Genomic DNA, 23,926 nt, shown 5'->3' with positions numbered 1-23,926 from the left:
GAGAGTTTAGTTGAAATGTCCCATCATGTTGTATTTCATACCTCTGGATGCAGAAGTGGATATAACCCTAACAAATAATAACTTCTACAACTCCACAACCTACTGGCAGCCTTGAAGGTTGTTTTAGCAGAAAAATATAAATGTCTAGTAAATCTCAGGGGTTAGGATGGAAGGAAAAGAGGAAAAATTGCTCATGCATTCACTAAGAACAGACTGAGTAGAGACAAGTCCACCATGCGCATTTAGGTGTGTGTGTGTGTTTGTGTGTGTGTGTGTGTGTGTGTGTGTGTACATCTACTCATGCGTGTCTGTTGTGACAGAGAGACATGACAGATCCCTCTTACATCAGTGGGAGGCCACCCAGTGCCAGATGACATGCATATAGACACACACAAATACACACACCACACTGACATCGATAGTGACGGATGGACAGATCACTGGGCGAGTGATGGGAGGGGGGGGACAGGGGGAGGAGGTGTGGTAAAAAAAATAAAATAAATAAATTTTAAAAAAGCAAATGAGGATAAAGGAAACGAGGGGAGAAACATGACAGCTGAGGAAGGAGAAACTGAGAAAGTATTTTAGGAATACTCTCTTACTATCATCAAAAACATCATTCAGCCCTGTTCTCAGCAACACAGCTGCTATTAAACAATGAACCTCACGTTCACTTAGATGGGGGACTTTATGTGAGACCTTTGCAAAAAGACAACAAGCTCTGGTGCAGAAAAAAGACAACAACCTGGATTAGGGTTCCATATGACATGTGACACGGCAGGGCAACACAACCAAGCGTGAATAACTTAAAACAATTTGTAAGCTGAGCTGACACTGCAGGTTAATCAGTGGCCCTCAATCAAAGCCACAGACACTTAGGGATTGTGTCCTGGGGATGCTGCTGGTCGGAGATACGTGTTACATGTTTTATTTAACATATTAAAAGGAAAAATTGTGATAATCTGAATATGGGCTAAAATAATGAGCCTTCATTTGGATAACAACAGGAGTAAGTCACGGCTGTGGAGTCAAGAGCAAACAGTTTGACTGCCTTACACAACTCATTATGTGCTCTTCCTATCTATATCTTATATTTTGTTACAACCTTTGTCATGAGAATTAGTATCTCTTTAAAAAAAATATTGTTACATTTAAATCCAGCAGCAGATCCAGATCATATCCAGTTTCCGTTTTTTTTTGTTTTGTTTTTTTTAAAGGCACAATAAACTGCATAAAAATGTAATGGATACTTTCACTGCTCGTTAACCATCCCTCTACAAAGTTTTGCAAAAATTTGGCTTAGTTTCAAAATGCAAACAAAAAAACAGCTTTGGTGGAGTGAAACCAATCAGATGAGGTGCTGAGGTGTTTAATTCCTGTGACCCAGTAAAGTCCTTTTAAGACATCAACTATGTAACATTGCCGGCTTCATTAGGCAGTTAAAGTGATGGCTTTGCCATTCACATATGGGTGACTTTTACATTAATGCGACCTCATTTGAACATTGCAGCGACTGTTAAGGAAAGAGCTACAGTACAGGACGCCTCATGCGCCCGTACAGGAAGTTATGTGAAATGTGCGAAGCTTGCCCAGACCATCTCCTCCTCTACTTGAAGGGAGTTGTTTTTTTATTTTAGCTTTGGACAATTTCTGAACATATGTTATATGTATATAAATAAATATTCCTAAAAATATAAAAAGGTTTGGCTCTATGCCAGGGGTTCCCAATCGCAGTCCACGAGGGCCGGTGTCCCTGCAGGTTTTAGATCTCACCCTGGGTCAACACACCTGAATCACATGATTAGTTCATTACTAGGCCTCTGGAGGACTTCAAGACATGTTGAGAAGGTAATTTATCCATTTAAATCAGCTGTGATGGATCAAGGACACTAAACCTAAAACCTGCAGGGACACCGGCCCTCGTGGACCCCTGCTCTATGCCTTATCTCTGGTCATTGAAATCACTGAACTGAACTTTGGTTGTGGTGTTGGCACCTTTGGGAGCATTTGAATTGAATTATCTGATAAATAATGTGGTCTGATGTGTATTACAGTCTTCTGGGGAGTTTGTGCTTCGGTTTTACACTAATTAGTATGTACATTTTAGGCTGTACAGCTTAACAGTGCAGCTTGCTAACCAAGCGTATTAGCATTAGCATAACTTCTAGCATCAATCTTATCCAGTCGTTAAGTGATGATGTGACGAATCCTACTTCCGGGCCTAAAGTAGTCTGCGTTTAATATGGCTTTTGTGTTGTTAACATGTTTAATGTTTTGTATTTTCTTATATTTGATCTCAAAAAGCTCCTAAAACAGTCAGTGATCACTGTTGACCTCCCTCGGCTTTTATTACCACTAATCATTTATTTAAGCTCAGTTTTTAAAACCTTAGGATGTAACTACAGCCCAGCCCATGCAGCAGTATATGAATGACTAACCTCGTATTGTGGATGGATTATCTCAGTTGTTCTCCTGGCTGAAGTTTGGTCCTTTTACAGCATCCTGCCATGCGATTACAATTGTTCCTGACCACCGAGAACAATCACGTTAACTTTTATCGAGGGGAAAAAAAGTTATCTTGTTTATATTATGCTAACATAGCTGTGGCGCTAGCGGTCACGTAGCTCATCATTATATACCAGCTAGCCCAACTTCAGTAACCCTACAAACGTCACTGCTGTTTAGTTTTCTGTCTTCATTTATGTTGGAAGTGATAATAGAGCTGTACGTTTTAATTTGTTTCCAAAACCCCGCAGTCAGGACATGCTATATTGTATTTAGATAGAAGCTAGCGAGCTAACTTCCTGCTAACTTCTAACTCCGTTAAATGTCATAAATTCCGTTTTCATGGATGCCTGGATGTTAAACTCAATTGTTACACCTGGTAGAGCAGAACGCTGATCATTTTATTAAAGATGAAAGACTTTAGACAGTTTTTCAACTCTCAGTAATGCCATAGTGATCGTTTGATATATGGACCTGCAGCGGAGTTTAGGCCCAGACACGGCTAGTGACGTCAGACTGAACAACCGGATAGTTGGGGCTGGATTAGGTGACCCTTAGTTACACGCTGGTTCTATTCCACAGTGTCGTTTGTCCTGTGTCCCTCCCCTCACATCCAACCAGTTGCAGCAGATGGCTGCCCCACCATGAGGTTCTGGAAGTTTCTTCCTGTTAAAAGGGAGTTTTTCCTTCCCAGTGTCTCCAAGTGCTTGCCCATAGGGGGTCGTTTGGTTATTGGAGTTTTCACTATATCATTGTAGAATCTTTACTTTACAATGTAAAACATAAATAAATGGAATTGCATTGACTGGAATTATGCAGCTAACATGGTGTTGACCAAAATGGTAATCATGAGGTTTCAAAATCCAGAGTCCAGAAACTAAAGTGTGAAGTCAAAGTTGCTAAGTTGATCACATTCAAGTATTCGTAACACACACAAGAGAAAACTTAATTAAAAAAAATCGGATTACCAATGTCTGTAGCCACTTGGGGCAAGCAGAAAAAAACTGTGTAAACAACATTCACACAATCATTTCATTAAAAGGGCGGGACAGTCATGCAAGCGTTTGGTAAACAGATGCTACTCTACAGAAATCTGCTGATAATTCTTTGTGGGTTCGTCTCCATTCACATTACATTTAGTAGATGTGACTACTATAAGATGAGTGCACATTAACGTATTTGGTCAAAACTTTTGTACTGTGCACATTTTCATCAGCGTCAAAGTGACACCGAGTTATTTTAATCTCCTTTGTGTTTCATGTAGACGAGTGCATCGTGTCATCACAAAGGTCTACAGGCCAAATTTGGCTTCACAACTTTAAGTCCATCAGACGACTGTCAGCTGAAATTATCAGCCCTCGTTTCTCTGTCACATCTATCTTGTCTTTTCACTTCACAATCGAATAAAAAAAAAAAAGAAGTGTCATAAAAATATCCTGCAGGGCACAAAAGTTTAAAAAGATAGCTGGGTTGTAAAATATTCTGAATTGAACAGGAATTGTTTTCTTTCACCTGAAAGGCTCTTGGTTCTGTGCATATTTCTACTTTAGTTGTTATTCTGAAGATGAATGAAGATGACTGATTAATAAAACCTCAAATCTCAAATATTTATTAACAAAATAAAGCCATGGAAGTGCAGCATTTTGGCAGAGGACATACGTGACAGAGGAATAAAACAACAATGACTGTGTCTCTGTAACGTGCATGTTGAATATTTACCTACAGATGCAACTCTTGTCAGGAGGATAACAATCTGCACACAGAGCAAGGTTAGCCTCACAAATGCTTGTTTAGAGAAAAGCCGATTATTATCTGAGCAAATGAGTAGAAAAACAACTTTAATTGAGGACAAACAGCTGAGGAAGCATCACAGGAGCTTGGAAAAAACAATTCTCTAAAGATAGGCATAATTATCATTTATTATATCGTTTATGGACAACATACAGCCCTGCTGCTTTGCTCTTTCGCACTATCATCAGCGCCATTCTTTCAAACTGTGCATTTAAGCAGCTGCTCAGCTTTTAGGTAAGGAAAGTTCCATCTCCAAGTGAGCGCTGTACTCTCTAGCGGATAAACTAGTCAGCTCGAGTGCTAAAAAGCATCAACATCCACAGCTATTAAATGAAAAACAAGCTCTGACATTCAAAGCAATTTTGTAAAACCAGAAAAGAGCCTGTTTGCTTGAGTTTTAAAAGCAGCATTTTTCTGCTTGACTTGGACTGCCACTGTACGCGGGGCTGTTAGGACCTTTTTTTCAGAGGCGAAAAGATGCTTCACTCTGAAAAAAGGATGTGTCATCCTCATTGTAGCTGTGTAAGTATGCTCTATTGCTGTAGGACAGTATGCTACAAAAAAATAACAGGATTCACAAAAGACTGTGTAAGCTGCTTCTGAACAGCCTCTCAGTAACATTCTCAGGTGCATTTGGATCAGAGGAGGCTGATGCTGAGGAGGCTGCATCTATTGTAATTATTAAGACAGACAGAGGGAACTCAAAGTATTAATAAAGAGTGACAGTTTTTAATTTTATTTATGCATTTTTAGGTCAATAACTGTCCATCCAAGCTGTCTTTTCACTTACAACTCCTAAAGTGGCTGAGTTGCCGTGGCTCCTGAACGCTTCCACTCTGCAGTAAAACCACTTACAGTTCATGTAGGAGGGAAGACGTTTCCTGATCTAACCTGTTGTAACAGTGGCGTCCCATTACAGTATCGTGGTCCTGGAATGAGCTATTCTTTCACAGATGTTTTTAAAGGCAGTTTGCATACTTGACTATATAGATTTGTTGCAATGAGACTGAAGACATGTGAATGCAAACATTAAGAAGTGTGGTCCAATGCTTTTGTAGATGGTTGTATGTTATGGTCACGGCAGATAGCCAGCCCTCCCTGAGCCTGGTTCTGCCGGAGGTTTCTCCCTGTTAAAAGGGAGTATTTCCTTCCCACTGTCGCCAAACTGATTGCTCATAGGGGGTCATAAGATTGTTGTTTTTCTCTTTATGTTGGGTTCTTCTGACCCTATGTATTATTATAGGGTCTACCTTACAATATAAAGCACCTTGAGGCGACTGTTGTTGTCAGTTGGCGCTGTATAAATTAAATTGAATTGAATTGAACAGCACAAAAGCAGCAACTTAAAGAAATATTCATAATTATCAATTGGCATTGAGACATTGCCTAAATTAATAACTGTAGTTCTTGTAAATAGACTGATTCTTATATAGCGCTTTTCTGCCCTACTTGAACACTCAAAGGACTTTATACAACATTATTCACACAAGCACTTCTTCCTACCTAACATTTACATACTCACACAAAAGTATTGGGAATCAGAATACATTGTCATGCAGACTGGAGAATCAAACCACGAACCTTCCAGTTAGTAGATGCCCTGCTGTTCCTCCTGAGCCACAAGTTCATCCAAGCCATTAATACAGCAACTGGATGCTGACAGGCTTCTGACCACACAGTAAACTAAGGATCATTTCCCTCTACAGCCCACAGTGATTATTTTTAAGAAAACTTGTCTATTGCTTCACTGAGTTTAAAGTTAACTTTTCTCAACCATGGGAAAGTACTGAGATCTGACAACATAAATAAAATAACATGACACCGGGGAACACCAGCTGCCACAGATTTGGATATCCAAGTCATGATCCAGATTGCTCTCAGATACAACGAGCTTATTTCTCTTTAAGGAACAGTGAATTTTTTGTTATCTGACAGGATAATAACAACCCAGCTGCTTTTTCTAAAAGTCTGTCCTCTGTCTTTTCTCTGTTTTCCACCTTTTGGCCTCTCGCTGAACCCTCTCGTGCATCTGGGTTGCCATCCTACGGAGAGTAGAAACATTTTTTTGGCAATGTCTTTTTGTTGATAATATTTTGGTTTTTACAGGGGACGGCATAAGGAGCTCGATCAGGCATGAATGGTCATGATATCCAGACAGACATTTGTGGCATCACACATAGATACCGGAACAAAATATATTCAGCATGAATGTCTGTAAACACATGTTCATGATATTTGTCTGCACAAAAGATGAATAAACAAGTGCACATGAAGCAGAAAGCAGACTCGTAATAAGCAGAAAAAAACCCCGCGCACACAAAAAAGCCGAATGTGATGAGAACAGCTGGAGAGGGTGCAGGCGGGTGTAGGAGGGGGAAGAAGCAGAGGGATACGGAGGGAGGGATGTCCTCTGCTTCTCACCTTGAGTGCCAGACCCTCGCTGTGCATTTGGGGATTTTCCAAAGGCAACCAAAGATAACCCGTCTTTACCTGTACACTGCCTTTTATATCTTTTTCATCTCTCCTTTTATATTAGGCTTCTACCCCCCGACCATCCTGTTATCCTCTCTTTATCTCAGTATCATTCCTGCCTTGTTTCACATTTCACCCCATTCCTTCTTTGTCACGTGTCTGCACATCTTAGCTGCCAGATGAGACTTAGTTTGGGCTGTGGGGTGGGGGTCAAAATGCAAAAGACCAGGGGAAAGAGAGAAAGAAAGAGAGAAAGGTGGAAAGGTAAAAAAGAGTGCTGACTCAAAGAAAAAGACATAAGCATTTTCTGATTCGATGGGTGGGTGAGGAAGGTCAGAGGACAGGAGCTGGGAGTGTGTGTGAGTTTTTGTGTGTGTTTGTGTGTGTGTGGGCAGGCAGCTTTCAGGTCATACTCTAAGTAGACTTTTTTGAGAGAACTGACTAATTGCCAGTTTGCCACCTGTCAGGAGCATCAGTTTGTGCGTGACAGGGCACATAGACATGTATTAGTATGGGCTGAGGAGAAGCTGGCGGATGATTTTACATGCTACATACATATTGGGCATCCTAATGAGGTTTAGCAGTACTTTACCAACAAGCAAGCTTACATTTGTCCCCAAGCTGCAGCTTTGAAGCTATTTAGAACCTGGTGTATACAGCATGGTATATGAGATACTGTTTCCACTGATGCACAGATCGACAGAAAGATTTTCTGAGATGATTTTCTACAACATGGCTAATTCTGTGAAATATCCTTAAGTGTCATGCTTCCTAAGTCTAACTATGCAGTTTTGTGGCATAAATTACTCATATGAAAGCCCTGTGTTCATTCATTAATCAGCTCCAGCCTCCCTTCACAGACATTTGGTCTTTTCTTGGAGACAGGTGTATATTGCTAAACAGCTGTTGGAGATATGTAGGGTTTCTTTGCTGCAACCTGGGAGAAATACAAAGGTATTTAACAGGTTATTGCTAACTGTCTGTCCTCTCAGCCTGTAGTGGGTTTTTGTGTGTGTGTGTGTGTGTGTGTGTGCGTGCGTGCGTGCGTGCGTGCGTGCGTGTGTGTGTGTGTGTGTGTGTGCGTGTGTGTGTGTGGGTGGTGGTGGGTTGTTATATTTTTTCAGTTTTTACTACTGTGTAGGTTTAAGTTACATCTCAAAAACAATGAGATGTAACTTGCTTTCAATCTTTAATAGGTCATTCTCACAACAAGTGCAGTAGACCTTTAACATTGCGCACTAATTTTACGTTACAGTTTGAAGGTAAATCCTGAGTTTGACTCCACCTGATGGGGTCCTTTTTATGTGGAGTCTCCCCGTGTCTAGAGGATGGATGGATGGATGGATGGATGGATGGATGGATAAAAGACTGTAGCTACTTTATTCAAGTCAAACATTCCTGGCTTGATGATATTTTGATGTAACAGTGCATGACTAATACAATAGAAAGTCCTCTTTGGAAATGAAAGTCTTTAATGCATTCAAGCCCTGCAACACTCATGAAAATGGCAATAACGCTCTGTAAGTTTAAAAATGTGAACGTGCAACACGGGCAGGGAAATAAAGAAAAATAGCTGAACAAAAGCCAGCGTATTTGTTAGAGGTCAAATAAACATATGATAACATGGAAGTTTTGCTATGACAAAATAATCTTTCTTTTGACAAAAAAAATTGAAGATGTTTAGTTATAATTGTCAGGACACAGTGCCACAAGCAAGAAGATGCTGAATCTGTTGCCAGAAATAAGCGGGAGGTATCTTAGCCTGATCCTGGGTGTTTTTTGCTGCCTAACTTTAACCTGATGTCTGACTTGTATACACTAAATGCTGTTCAGAATGAGTATGTTGTAGTCTCTTTCTGCTCACTGTTTTAATTTCATACAATACAGACGAATGTATCAGAGCTCATAAACAGAGTATAGAGCAGCTGGTTAACCAAACATTTCCCACAGCTATTGGTAGGAGCAAAGCAGAGGTAAAAGACAATGAATTTCACACTCACACGAATACAAATGTAACTTTATAAAGGTGGTGGAACAAACAAACCAAATAACAAAATATTTTATTGATGTTTCCTGGATAAATATGTGGGTCACAAATAGAAACTACAGTATTTAACTGCTAAATTGATAATATGAATTAAACATAATCTTTTCATTCATGAGCTACATAGAAGTTATTGGTGTTGTTATCCCCGCACAGAAGTCTTCACAACATCTCTGCAGGAAAACAAAGTGAACTAAATATCTTGGGGGAAAAACACACACACACACACACACACACGCTGCCTCGTAGCCAGTCTCTACAGAGAAAGGAGCTGCTTGCTCTTATAGAACACAATGCAATGATGGATGTGGTAACTTTCTATATCACCAAAGACCATCCATCCCAATTAACTGGTTTTGTGAGACATGACAGCAAAATGCCACAGCATGAGATTTATAAAGGAAAGCCCTCTTATAGGAATTAATTTACAGTAAAAGGCTTTGCTACTTGAACCTTTTCTAAATTATGTTTTGTATCCTATAAATTACTGTATAAAATGTGTCTACAAATATAGCTGTCTGCTTGTGTGCATGTTACCCCCTTTGTGTGTGCGCGTGTTTACTAGTTGCTGGTACTGATCAGAATGCAGAACTTGGATTTACCCTCTCAGCTCACTGGGACGGCCGTAACTCTTGTCAAATCATAGCAAGGCCATTGTGCCTGCTCTGGCTGTAGCTGCAGCATTATAAAGCGGATATGAAATCTTCCTTTACTGTTTTCCTGTGCCATCCCTTTCTCATTTCTTCCACATGCCTACCTGCAGGCATTCGTCACCACCCCTCTCTCCTTTTTCTAATTCACGTCTCGTTACCTCCTCTCCCGGGTTGGTCTTGTGACCAAAGGCAATTTAGTGACCTGTACCTCAATGCATTTCAAAAGAAGTTCCCAGTGGAGAGCTTAGAGGAGGTCACAAACAGTGCAGAGAACACGAACGAAGGAACAAAGGAACAAGAACATGAGAGAAATAAACTGCATTTCTGTAACTACTCTCAAAAATAATTGGTGATAATAACAGTGCAGCCAACTAAAAAGCTAGGGACAGTCAACTCATAGTGTAAAAAACATATGTAGAAGTGGCTAGTTAGCAGGCTAGCTGGTAAACTAGTCTAACTAATGCAAATCTTCAGCATGTTGGGCAGTTAGCTTAGCTTAGCTTAGCTTGACTGCTAAGAGGACAAACATTTTCACTGCTATGACTCCTTTCTCCCAGCAATCCACAAACTTTTACATACAAACACAATTTACAACATACAAACAGTTTGTATGCTGCATTCTTTGTTTTCTGTATTTGTATTATTTTAAGGGTACCAAGAATAACCTCAGACTAATACCATGTGATTAAGTCCTTTAGCATTTGTAACAATTAGCAGGAGGAAAGAAGGAAATCCCGAGATGTTGCTTTTACAAGGTCTGAGCAAGAAGAAGGTCAGTGTGGATCCACAGCTTAGCTAAACACCTACTGTTTTATCGTCTATGCAGCTGCTTCCATCCATTATCCTTTATCAACTAGACTATGCTAGCAGAGGTTCTCAATATAGTCTTTTTACTTTAGAAGGTCATATTAGCCCAAACCATAACTACAAGTGTTTTTTATATAGTTCTTCTACAGTATTTAAAGCTTAAATTTAAGCTGTGAAATGTGAAATTCAAAACCTCTGTGTTGGAAAATGTCTTTAACTTACTTATGTGTAATCGTGATCCTGCAATAACAGCTTATTCAGATAGTACAATATGTTTCGCATGTGAAAGAAGACAGAAGTGGGGCTCTGCTCGTTTATCCTCAGGGTGTATATTCGCAATGTCATTCGAGCAAAGTTTTACTTTGTCCAACTTTCCCCTGTTAACTGCGGAAAGCTTGGCCAGAGCCGGTCCCGGGTATCGGAGTTCGGCCCAATTATGTCTGCCTGCCTCTGTCAGATTGTTTATACCTGGTTGCACATGTGTGTTTGTGGGGATGTGGAGGGTGGCTAAATTGCACAAGGGAATGTGAGTGTGGGTGTGTGGTGTACAGGTTCATTTTGTTGCTTTGTGTGTGACTGCATCTCAAAACACCACCCGCACCCCTTTCACACATCACTCCTCCATCCCTCTCCGCTGCCATCTCTCTACCCCGGAGGCTTTTCCAGAGCATACGACTAATAAAGTGGGCCAGGTCCACGGCTGAGCACTATTTTTATCAGAAAGCAATTTTCAGGAGGTGCCCACAGGTAAGCGGGTCCCAGCCGCCTCAGACAATAGAACCATGACAAGGAGTTTCCCCTCGCCATTAACCTCTGCTGAGCTGAACCACATGCCCCAGTTCTCCAAGAGCAGTGCCCAGCCACTGCACAGAACTCCACAAACCTGCACAAGCCTGCTCTCTGTCCCAGAATTAATATTAATAACTTAAAACAAACATTCCTTTGCTAACTACTTGGTATCAGAATGGATGAAGGGCAGATAACTGCAACATGCTCATTTGCTCTTAAGTGCTTTCTCAGTATGCATGATTTAAAATTTGTAGGCAGTCAGACGAGACTGAAAGAGAAGTGCTAGATGGGGAAATAAAGAGAGATGTATGGTGGCCAGATGAATAAAGGTACTGCAGAGGTGAAGGCGACAGGAGGATGATAAAGAGGAATTGTGTATTGCTGGGGATGTGTAAAGACAGATGGATACACACAGACCATCTGGCCTCTTTCCTCATACAGCTGGACTATCTGTCTCTTGAAGGAACGAAGTTTATGTTTGTGCATGTTATGATCACGGAGTCAAGCTTTAGCTATCACTGAGATAAAGCATCAATGTAGGTTTCATAGGGCCGTGGGTTAAAGTGGGCAGGGACTATCAGGAACAGTATTCTGGCACATTCAATTAATCAACAATTAAACCTACACAGTAGTATCAGTCTAGTGACTGTAAGAGTGAAGATGCTGCATTTGTGTGTAGATGGTATCTAATGTTTGTGTGATTTTCAACATCAACATTTGTATGCTAGAATAAATACAAATAAATCTCATTTGTCTGCAGCAAAGCATAAAAAGCATTTTTTGGAGGGGATAAAAGTATAAGAAGGGAGGGTTGACAGCAGAAAGGAAAGGTTTCAGGATGAGGTGGAATGGGACAAAGGGAGAGACGAGGACAAAGAGGACACAGCAAGGACGAGGACTGCAGATAAGGGACACATCAAGACAGTGATATGCTAGTGACAAAAAGCAAGGAGGGAACAGGAAAAGGACAAACCACAAGAGACGCCAACAGACACAAATGTTCAGACGGAGAGTAAGACAGACTGACAGGCAAGTAAAAGCTATACAAGTGAGATGGGGGGGGTTAAGGAAGGAGGAGGGTGGGGGAAGAAAGATGAGCATGGCCGTGGTTGTTGCTCCCAGAAGGGACGTTATGTTCGGTCCAAGTCTGGGGCTGTCAGGCCATCCTTCTCCCTTTCTCTCTCCCCAGCATCTTCCGATCTTTTCGTCTTCCTTCCTTTCAACAGTCAGCCCAGTTTGTTATTACTGGTGCTAAGATTCAGCCATTCCAGTCAATCAAACTGCCCCACCGGCCACTCTATTCTCAAGGAGTTTAAGGGGCTCTCGCCTTGAATACTGATTTTCATGAAAACCACCTAGCATGGAAGAAAATCCTGAAAATGTTACATCTGTATCAGCTTTTAATTCATCTTTCAATTCAATCTCTAAGCTTATTTCTAAGTCAGGATCTCATTTTTAAACAAAGCCCATTTCCTTTCTGCATATTTTTATGTAAATGCAAAAAAAAAAAAAAAATCCAATACTTTGTAGTGACTCACTCCTCTTCTCTCCTTCTCACCTCTATTATCATCTCACTTTATCCTCCCGAAACAAGAGGCTCATGTAGGGACAAAAGGACATTTGCTCCATCATTTAGCCTGTCGCTCCCACACTGCCTTGTTTATCTCGTGCACAACAACTTCCTGACCTATGCTTTAAGGTATTACAAGCGTGTTATTTTTTTTTTTTTACAACAGATTACTTTGCAGCAACGTGCACACGTCCCAGCCTTTTCTGCCTCGCTAACTGCTACAAGAAGCAAGGCAAAGTTGTTTGGTGATCTTTAAATATCTCTCAAGGCCGCCTATTCTTGCTGAGGCAGGTAAGTCAACACTCGAGAGAGAAAAATACTTCTTCAATCATTTCTATTTATTTTTCCTTTGAAGGTTCTTTCATTAATGCTGTGTGTGGTTGTCAGAGAATGTCTATACTGTTTAAACAAAACAAGCTGTGGAATTGGGTGTTCATTGTATAATGAAAAATATGTATTATTCATGATGCGTGTGTGTGTGTGTGTGTGTGTGTGTGTGTGTGTGTGTGTGTGTGTGTGTGTGTGTGTGTGTGTGTGTCACAGCACAGTGCCATCTAAAGCAATCAACCTCATGTACTGTATATAGACGTTTACTGTTTTCTAATGGCAAATATTGGTATTTGAGTCATTGCTGGCTAGCTCCTGTGCTTAGGAAGTGATGAGGGCTGAAAGTAACTTAAAAGCGCCATATTTCAGTGCACCCCTGTGCACTTTCAGGGCCTGTAACTGGGATATTTTCATAATATGAAAGCAAAACTCTGCATGGCTTCATTAGATGTTCTACAGCTATTGTACAAAACAAAGCAGATTTGGAGGGGCTCAGGTGGGAGGCCCTGACTGATTTCCATGAAATGAGTCATATTTCTTTTTGATTTTTAAAATAATACCCGTTTCACAGGATAAACTGTCCACTCAGCTGGGATACTTCACTCAGTTCACTTTCTTTGAAGTGCTGTCTGTTCCACAGTGAGTGCATTAGCAGTAATAGATGTCTTTAGGCAACTTCCCCCCCAAGCAGACAGAAAATTGAGCGATTTAGAAAGTGAAGCCATGTGCTGCTATGAACAGCAGCAAAACAGATTTTAGCCACCTGAGAAATACTGGTTTAAGTGCCTGCTAGAGTCAGAGCATTTTCAACACTTTGCCATCAGACAGGAAGAAGGCAAAGCCATGCGCTCCACTAGCTCCACTTCAAGCTTTTCATTTACTGTCCCCTTGATTGGTTAGTTCATCTATGATGCTGCTCCTTAACGAGTTATTCGCAGAAATCAACAAACTTGGTCGACTGCTGCATTTGTTCTACTTCAAAAAAAGTGTGGTTCTAATACTGGATCCTGGTTCCAAGCCACGTTGCGTTACAGAGCAGAGAAGGATAGCTCTGAAGCTTTGACCTTTCTGTTTGTGGAAAGGAGAAAAATTTGCTTAAGAGACTCAGTCGTTTTGTATCTACTTATTTCCTTGCTTCCTTTCTGTCACTGGCTCCTTTCTCTTTTGGCGTGCAAGATTAAACAACAAATTAAATGTAAAATATATGATTAAGTACACTGACTTAAACAAAATCTTTGTTTGAGGCTGTTTACACAGCTTGCAAGATAAACTGAGGTCATCACAAATATTTGAAGTATTTAAATGGTGTCATCATTAAATTAGATTAGGTGATTATATTAAATCCCAGTGATCCTCGTGGGGAAAATGAGCTGTGGCAGCAGAGGAGTGCTGAGTTTAAAAATGAGAACAGATCAGATGGAGAATACTGAGGAAAATTACAACAAAGGAGCAACAAATGGGAAGGATGCAACTGATGAATAAAGATAAATTACAGTTCTGGGGGAAGACCAAGGCAGAAAACAGAAAACTACTTTTCTCATTTCTCTGAGCCGTTGCCTAAAAAACCCAGAACGTGCTTCATTTTCATGTCTTTCAAACAACTGTTGGAATTATTTACCGTGCATGTTGCAGAGCACATGACATCTACCACAGAGGCCAATGAAAGATTAATGCTGAGTAGCCACTGCAGTGATGTCGTGTATGTGAGCTTTTCTTATTTTACAAAAGGGAGAAGGACGGGAACAACTTTACACCCCTTGGTTACAATCCCGCTGGAGAATACTTCAGTCAACACTAATATAACCAAAGTATAAATATATTGTATACACTTCTGTAAAGCATCTTGGTTGCCTAGTTGTGCAGTTGCTATTTTTCAACTGATTCTTCACATTAATGTAGTGCTTCCATCAACTGATCCTTTTTGCTTTTAGCCAGAAACTCATTCTGGACGATACAAATTGGTGTAAGCAGAACTCACAGCAGATGTTGTTGTAACCACAAACTGTACATAAAAGATGGACGTAGCAACCGTGCTCTCACTCAGTCGTTTCTGAACTCTAGTTTTTTGTTTTTATATTCAGTTAATGTGTTTTAGCTACAGTTTTCAGTTTGTAGGTTTTCCTTTCAGACACAGTTTATATTCATTTTTAATCCGTGTCTCTGTGTTTGATAAGATACAGGAACCAAAGCAAGTGGGTTTAGGCACAGAAACTGCTTTGTTGAGGTTCACATGTGCATATTGTGGTTTGGGGTTAAATGCACATATTAAAAACATGGTATGGATCCGTTCTGGCTGGACTCCAAATGTAAGTAGTTATCGTGAATTTCTGTGTATGTAGATGTCAACGCTTGCAGCTGATAGCAACAGATCCCACATTTATCACTGACTGATAGCATGTGATTGCAAACTTGACCTCATTGAATTGCACACTGATAGCAGAGTTACTGTCTAATTGCTGTATGGCTGTCAGTTGCCTTATGTTAAGCAGAGCTTCTATACTACTTACTATCAACTTACTACATTGTTTTCTATATTGCCTTTTCTTAACTATTCATTAACTATTAGACACAGCCAGTTAAAATAACATTGGCTCATTTTTCATTGAACTTATTGTCTTTTAACTGAGACACCAATGTTTCATACCCAGTTATCAGATAACTCCAACTTCAGCTCCAAGGCAAATGTAAAACAAACCAACCACCAACAGGCATTACCTCCAAAAACAATGAAACTTTAAAGGATGCAGATAAATTAAACAACAACTGAGTATTTCTCCTTCTCCCACGTCGCACAGCAGTTTCCACTAGATGTTCATATTAAACTCTCTCTCTGAGACCACTTCCTAAAATTCCCCTATCTTTCAAGAAATTATGCAGGCTCCTAAAACACTAATGGTTGCATAACAGGATGTCAAGACTCCACTCTCCCTCTCTCCAGACCCCGAGGCCGGTGAGCACAAAACCTGCCTTGGGTCTTCTTCCCCATCTCTGTCTTTGGGGCTCACTTGTGCAGAACAATAGCAGAGCAGCTAGTTAAGGTGAGGGAGAGCAAAAAAATAAAAAAAAATCCAACACCACTCCTTTGTCCTCCGTCTGTTCCCATCTCAGAGGGATTTTCTTAAACATTTTTTTTCAACACTCTCTTTCCCTGTGGTTATTTCCCTTAGTGAAAATGGGTCACCTTTCTTTTTGTCAGGAGAATGCTTGGGTAAGTATAACCTCTGCATCTGTGTGTTTGGAGGTGTGTGTGTGTGTGTGTATTCAAGGTTTTTTATGATCGAGAAATGGTTCCAAGCCCTGGAAAAGTCATGCAAGGACCATTTTCTGGGTCTCATTAGGGGGGAAGGTATATTTCTTCAGGGACTTCCAGTGTAGCATGAAGATATCCAGTCTTTTATTTTTTTTGGTCCATTTGCTGGTTATTGTTTATCAAACAGGTTAATTCAGGTAAATTCTAAAAATAATAATAAAACAAAATTAATAAAGAAATAATGAAGTCAATTATCAGATAAACTGATTCATTTAGACAAACCCCTCATGTGTCCCCCACACTGCTAGCAACCAAAGTCTGTTTGACAACTGACTACAAGTGATCAAACCACCTGATTATAAGTAGTCTGTAAACAAATGTTATTACAGTTACTTATAATTATAAGTAACTTACAGTTACTTATAATTGCATCTTTCAGCTGGTCTCTATTATTATGAATAATGATATTAATGTAGCATTAGCTTGCAAAGTCACCTAGCAAAACAGCTAGCTTGGTTTAGCTTTAAGTAAATGCTAATGTGCCAGTTCCTCTGACACTTGAGGTAGTCTCCAAAGCGTTCAATTTCCATATTAAAATGTCCAAATTCAGCCAACGATATAATATGTTTGTAGTTGTTTTTGTTTTAATATTAAAGTGCTAAACCTAAAATAAACTAAGTTAAAGTAAGTGAACTGGACCTCTTCACCATATTTGTGGTGTTTGACAAGAGATATCTGGCAATGAATATCACCTGCTGCATGTTACAGCTCATCCAATAATTTTGTGGTCCTATTTTTTTTCTTCTAGTATTTATTGAGCTGTTACTAATTAGCAGGCATCCATCTGCGCATTGCACCCATACTGTCTGTGGACATGGCTCACTTACCAAGTTTGCTTGTGGTTGTGGACAAGTTCTCATCCACATATTGTCACTCCTGACACCAAAAAGACAACATGCTAATGTTGAAGCTTCAAAATGAGTCCAGCGATCAATAGATAGTATCAATGAGGCTACATTCAACTTATCTATACATGCAAACATGAGGTAACAAACCTATTAACTAACTTTACTTAATATTATGTAATTTCTAGGCCAGGATGACTGTAAAGTAAGAACTGTCTTATGCTCAGTGCAGCTTGTGTTTGACAAAGTGAGAAGCTGCTAGAATTAAGGACAAACTGCTGTTCACATACTGTATGTGTGGCAGCACAGGGGGATGATTTATGTGTGTGCGCTCTTTCCAGGCTTGTTTTTGCATTGTTGCTCCTGACAGAAACCCTTTACCTCCCCTCCTCATTTCTGGCAGTATGTGCGCAGGCAGCGTTGGATGGACTTTGAAGTGAGCGCACCGATGCACTTCAAACAAGATCTCACACACTTTGCCATTTTGCCAAGAGGACGAAAAAACAGCTGGAAAAAAAAAGAAAAGCTTTTCTCTGCATCCTGATAGAGTGCACTCGGATCACCTGTTATTCCAAATCTGTGGCTCTGCTGCTTCTGTCTTCACATCAATACGAAACCTCAGCGGGAGCGTCGTTTGTGCTTTTTCAAAAAATGGTGGCATACAAGTGCTGCTGTGACCGAGAGCAGGAAACTGTTTAATGTACAGATCTTTACAAGCGCTGCGCAGATTCAGACGTCTCCACCTCTGCCTCACTGACTGTGAGCAAAGCTGGTTATTTAGAAAAGTTGTGTGTATGGAGGGAGATTCATGTTTCACTGAAGTAATACACTGCTATCAGTCCACTATAATGGAAACTGGCACATAGATCAGCAGAACTGTGTTAATTATGCCTTAAAGAGTAGTCACCACATTCACATCTGGCAATCTGCAGACGCTAAAGAAAATATGTATTCCCCAAGTAGTTGGCAAGTGGTTGCTGGAAGACCAATTTTACCCGGTGACTGCCAGCGACCACTTGCAAATGGAGATTTTTCCCTAAAGCAGTCTCCAACCACTCTGTACTCCTGTGTGACTGAGGCCTAAGCTATCACATGTCACTCAGCAATTTAAGAAAAGCGATTGCAATTACAGATGACCTTGATAAGCCTGTAAACTTTGGGCATATATCTGTATTAGCTCTATCGGAGCAAACAAACATGGAATGACAGTGTGTTTGCTATTCATACCGAAGTGTAGAGGTAGCCCTCGCTGTTCATGGCAACGTAGAGCCCTGTCTTGGTGCTCTGGATGGCCACTATCCTGAGCCCCACAGGAATCAAGTTGAACTGCACTGCAAGACACAGAGAGGGAGGAGTGATGTTAGAGCAATCATTCTGTCTCTTAAACGTTCACAGTGCTTTCTCGTGGCATAAAAAGACAATTGCTTTCCAGCTGTCTCCTGTTTCACACTCCCTGTTGTACAGTTTATCTGTCAAAGGTGAGAAAAGCAAGTTTGTGAAAAAGGCAAAGAGAGAGGGCGGAAAGGATTTGGAGACAGAAATTTTGTGTTTACCTTTCTTGGGGTGAGAGTAAGAGTGCAATACGTTTAATGCTTGATATCGAGATACATTTGAGTGCCTTGTTTAGGACAGAGACCTGGCAAATTCCTTTGCTTTCTTTTATCTGTTCTTGAATACACCAGGTGTACATCAGAAAAACAGAACATTGCCCTACATGCCATAGGAATACTTTCATTTGCAATACACGAATCTATTATTGAACGTGGCAGTTACAATGAAGTAAATTCAGAAAAGAAAAAACATGCAGCTGTGAATTTTTTTTTTAATCAATGGGATTTCTGACAGTCATAATGATATTTTCACAGAGAACGTGTGCATGAACCCTGAACATTTTATTAGAAAAATCAGCATTAGCTCATTTTAATCAAAGCTCTGTAATCTTGCATCCCAAGGTGTGCCACACATTTTAAAGGCTGTATATAGCTTGAAAGTGAACCGGATTATTAAGTAATGCAGGTCATAGCTTAGGCTAAAAATGCGAGGAATGCAATCCCCCAAAAACTCATTAAGGGCATAAAGAATTTTCCATAGTTTGACATTTATAGTCTTTTAGTGAAGAGGTTAAGTGTGGTGGTGGTCGCCGGGCAGGCCTTTGGATTCTCCCTAAAATCTAGATTCATGCCACAGAGAGATAGAGACACAGCGAGAAGGAGAGAGAGAAGGTAGCTCAGCAGAGAGTTTTAAGAATAGCGTGCATTAGAAAGTGAATTCATTTTCTGCATCCCGACACACTAAACAGCACTTTGTAATGTAGTTTGCTGAATGTCCTCCTGTGAAACCTTGGATCTCCTACATGCATAGCTCTGCATAAGAGCTAACTTCAGCCTGGACACCAGAACAACAGTCACTGTTTCCTTCTCATTTTTGTTCCTGTAGATGCACAAGCTTTTCTGGTATGAATGTAGATCGTGTCTGAGTGTCTAAAAAAGTTTCTTATATGATGTGGCATGGTAAGCTGAACGGTACTGACAAAGCAGCCTGTGGCTGCCAGCTGCTCTGTGGTCACAGTGTCATGATGACCAAATGCTACTGAGATGATTAAAGCCCCTGAAGCACATGGATTGAGCCAAAAAAAATACACATGAGTTTTGAAAGATCAAACAAAACAATATAACTATGAAAAACACTTAAGCTCATAAAATCTACCAGATAAGTGGTGACCCATCTAGGATTAGGAGAACGTTACACCCAAATGCTTCTGTAGATAAACTATATGAGACTTCATTCAAAATGTAGCAACTTCTACTTTCTAATATGTCTGATTTATCAGGTTTCTAAAATAAAACTAACCTTCTACAATAACCCTAACTCTGGATAGGTCAGTAGTGACCTGATGGCATTCATATATATATATATATATATATATATATATATATATATATATATATATATATATATATATATATATATATATATATATATATATATATATATATATATATATAAGGGTGGTATGGCTTACAAGGAGTCTCTCTTCCTTGACAGTCTGAAGTCATGTCACAGTAATGTGTAATGTGTGTCTTGTTTGAGTGTGGATAGAAATGTCACGTCTGTGTTCACACTGCTGGACAACAATGTCTTTCAGTTATTGAAATTCAACAATGTTTTTTAGTCAACAATGTCAGATACGACTACTCTGCTTCATTTCTGAGTTTTGCTAGAAAAAGAAATTACGCCACAGTAAAAATGACATTTTAATAGAACAGCTAGTAATATTACCATCACCCACCGACAGGAAACCAAAGGTTTTGTTGGTATAATCTACCAAATGGATACAGGTTGTATACATATTAACATCTCCTGTCTGCATCAATTACTGCTCACTCAGTTAAAGCCCATTTGGCCGTAAGAGTGTTTAGGCTGGGATTACTGTCTGGAAGCAACAACTTCTGAAGGCTCCCTTTGAAATCTGTCAGAAATTATGCTAATTGTGAACTCTCTGTGTGTGTCTGTTTATGTGAGTGTCCTTGTGTCTTCTTTCCTTTTTCTGTTTCCATGTTCTCCTCCTTATGTTTAATTCCATGCCTCCCCTGCCTGTCATGTTTATCCCATGTTTCCGTCATATCATGCCTCTCCTCTCGCTCTCTCGTGCTGTCTCGAATCATTGCTCTCTCGCTCTCTCCCTATGTGTTGTCTCCGTTAACTGTTCCTGCGTCCCCTTCGTTATCTCCTCCCGTTGCCTCCTTAATCCATCTAGCTTCCCTGACTGTTCTTTCCTCTCAGCAAAAAATGTCATGTTGTGAGTTAGTCTACGTCTTAGTGTTTCCTGTTTTATTCTGACAGTCTTGCGTTCCATGTTCGGTGTGTTTAGTTTTGCTTCTGCTGTCTCGTTGTGTCTAATTTGCCTCATGCATGTGTTTCCTGTTCCCTCGTCATTCCTCTTGTATTTAAGCCCCCTGTTTCCGTCTGTCCAGTGTCGCTTTCTCCCTCATTCCCTGCTGTTGTTCTGCCTGCCTGCCTGCTTAGTTCATGTGTATCCCAGTTTTTGTTTGTTCTTTTGGAGTCCAGCAATAAAGCTGAATTTTGAGTCGAGTTCTGCCTGCCGCACACAACAAACACGACCTCAGACGTTGTATAAAGATTGGAGAAATAGTACAGAACATTTTAATAACTGGGTTTTAGAGACTGGACTCATGCACCTACCAGCGTATTGTGTCTCACTTTTCTAGTTCTTACGCTAAGGAGAGGTGCTCATATTTTGTGTTTTAGAGTATCAGCTTCTACTTGCTGTTGTCTTGTGAAGCATTCCACCATCACATAGTTACTAGCAACTACTCATTTCTTTACACAATGTCTGTTACAATCAAGTTGATTTTGACTTTGGCAAAATTCCCATACTGCCATTAGTCCTAAAGGCCAAAGCAGACAACACTGCTAAGCTTTTCGTTTAAACTCTGGTCGAGAATATAAAAACTGAAGCATAATTGGGATGCAGTATGTGTGAGTGATTTCGTCTTCTTTTGGCAAATTGCAAGAGTGCATTATAAAGTCAGAGCCCAGTTGTCAAAGTGACAGATTTCTTACACGGATGAAAAATGAAGTCTAAGGAGCATGTTTTAGATTCATGAAGCCATTAGCCACTAATAGACAAATCAATTTCAAATCAAAAGTTCTGCCAACATAATGGATGGAAGTTAAGTTATCAGATGGTGTCAGAAAGTCAATGCTGGCCGTGATTAAAAACTAACAACTTGTCAGTATTATTTCTGATGAAGATTAAGCTCTGACCTCTTAAGAGTTAAGATTTTCTTTCTAGTACGGCAACTTGGAAAACAAAACACATTCCTTCTTTTTCGAGCAGCATTTATGCTCTTTAACTTTTTGTTGAGGAAAACTTAAAAACTTAGATTATATTCCAACTTTCCACAGAACAGTCACTGTGACGTACAGTTTTTACCACCTGCACTGAATATAAAGACAGCCCACCCTACTCTTTCTCTCTCTCTCTCTCTCTCTCTCTCTCTTTCCTTTCTCCATCTTCAGCATGTTGCTTCTATTTGCTCAATCGATTCCTGCATTTCAAAGAGTTGGTTTCGCAAATGAACAAGGTGTCACCAATGAGCATGGCTGGGATGACAAATAGAGCTGGGCACATGCACACACATTGCCTCCCACCTTCTTGTCACCCTCCTACTCCTGCTTCTCACTTCCTAACAGTGCTAGGTGCACTGTTGTGGCGATAACTGCATGTTATCTATACACACAGGAAGAAAACCACCACAACACATGCAGGTGGACTACACTGTCCAAGATAATAAAGACAGAAATGAGCCGTAGTCCCTGCATGACAGTTTTACATTTTACAAACATAAAGATACAAAAACTTTATAGTTAGCATTTGTAGCTAGCACACAACCTACAGAAATAACTAGATGTTCTGTAAAAATACAGGATATTTTGAAGGGTTATAGCTGTGACAATATAAAAGTCATCAGTCTATGTCAACAGCTACAGCATAAGAGTTTTTGGCTAACATTAGCCTGTTTTGTTGGATTTGGAGATTAACGTCATGTAGCTAAGCAGCAAAAGTGTGATAGAAGTGTCAGTTCACATTGCTGACAATATTTTTTGTTCTACATGCAGAACAGGAACAAAGATGCTGTTAGCATGAAGCTTGTATCTTTCTCTAGCAAGATATCATGTGTATAATTATTAAGTGTTCTTTGAGTAACATTCATGATCTATGTTTTAATGGTAGTCAGGTGGGAAAAAATTTAAAAGACAAAAATATTTAGAATATTTTATAAGTGATAAAATCGATATATGAGATTGCAATTTCTGCTCACTCCCAGAATTATGAATCTAAAAAGTCAGACATTACTTCCTGTTACTTCAAAAGCTGCCTCTATGAAACACGAGATATTCTTTGGTAGCAGTCCAGCGGCTGGTTTGCACTTGCCTTGTTTTTGCTGATTCTTTTAATACTTTGACATCCTGGGAATAAGACAGGCTCAAAATTGATAGTAGCCATTAAAAATAATATTCTGCCCTCAGCAAAATAACAAAGACATTTGTGTGTGCATGTCCCTGATATCATTATAAGCTGTATTTGGACAACACCAGTAGAAGGTCAAAACAATCAGGCTTTAGCTTTTGCTTCATTCCTTCTCTCACTCTCTTTTTTCCTGCTTTCACACTTCAGATTGTTTATTTCCTTCTTATCCTCCATCAAAAAGAGCTTTGCTAATCGCATGTATAACATAACTGTTTGCATGGATAGCGGAGGCATCCCATTTCATCCCTCTTCCTCTCCGTCGTTACATTTGAGTCGCTTCTAGTAGAACAGAGGACACTGCTAGATTAATCAAAAGTCTTTTGGGGGAGGGGAAAGAAGAAGAGGGGAAGGGAAATGAAGGGGAGGCCGTTGCCAAATCAATCCCACAGTCAATTTGAGGCTTGAGATCATCTACACAATAAATAAACAAGGAGAAAGTAGAGATGGGAAGAGGAAAGGGAGGGGCGGCTCAGCACTGGGAAGCAGGACATAGAGTTAAGCTGTAAGGAGGGCCTCTGCAGGCCTGCACTCTGCGCTGCTGCTCTGCAGTGTTGCATTGTGCAGCACAGTTGGTCTCTACAGGAATGAGAAGAGGATTACAGTCATCTTTGAGAAGTCACACAGAGTTTAACTTATGGACAGCTGCGCTTCATTTAGTTTCCAGTCTCAGTGAAGCTGGTTGGATAAGAGCACTGTCACGAGATGCTGATGCATCTAAAACTGACTCATTCCAAGGTTATGTCTAAACTATTTCTTAC

General features: G+C 40.1%; 1 protein-coding gene across 3 annotated transcripts in view; it reads right to left on the bottom strand.

The window, feature by feature from the left end:
- fgf11a (fibroblast growth factor 11a) overlaps window positions 1–23,926 on the bottom strand; it is a 99,578-nt gene that overhangs the window by 10,007 nt on the left and 65,645 nt on the right. For all 3 annotated transcript variants that reach the window (XM_085349700.1, XM_085349701.1, XM_085349699.1), the window contains one exon: window positions 18,341–18,444. In XM_085349700.1, coding sequence (XP_085205826.1) covers window positions 18,341–18,444 — 104 coding nt within the window. The remainder of the gene's footprint in view (window positions 1–18,340; window positions 18,445–23,926) is intronic.

This window comes from Diplotaxodon limnothrissa, linkage group LG3, assembly GCF_057381915.1.
Source record: "Diplotaxodon limnothrissa isolate DT_005_m linkage group LG3, D_limnothrissa_male_GT1.1, whole genome shotgun sequence".
Taxonomy (NCBI): Eukaryota; Metazoa; Chordata; class Actinopteri; order Cichliformes; family Cichlidae; genus Diplotaxodon; species Diplotaxodon limnothrissa.
This window is presented reverse-complemented; position numbering and strand designations above follow the sequence as displayed.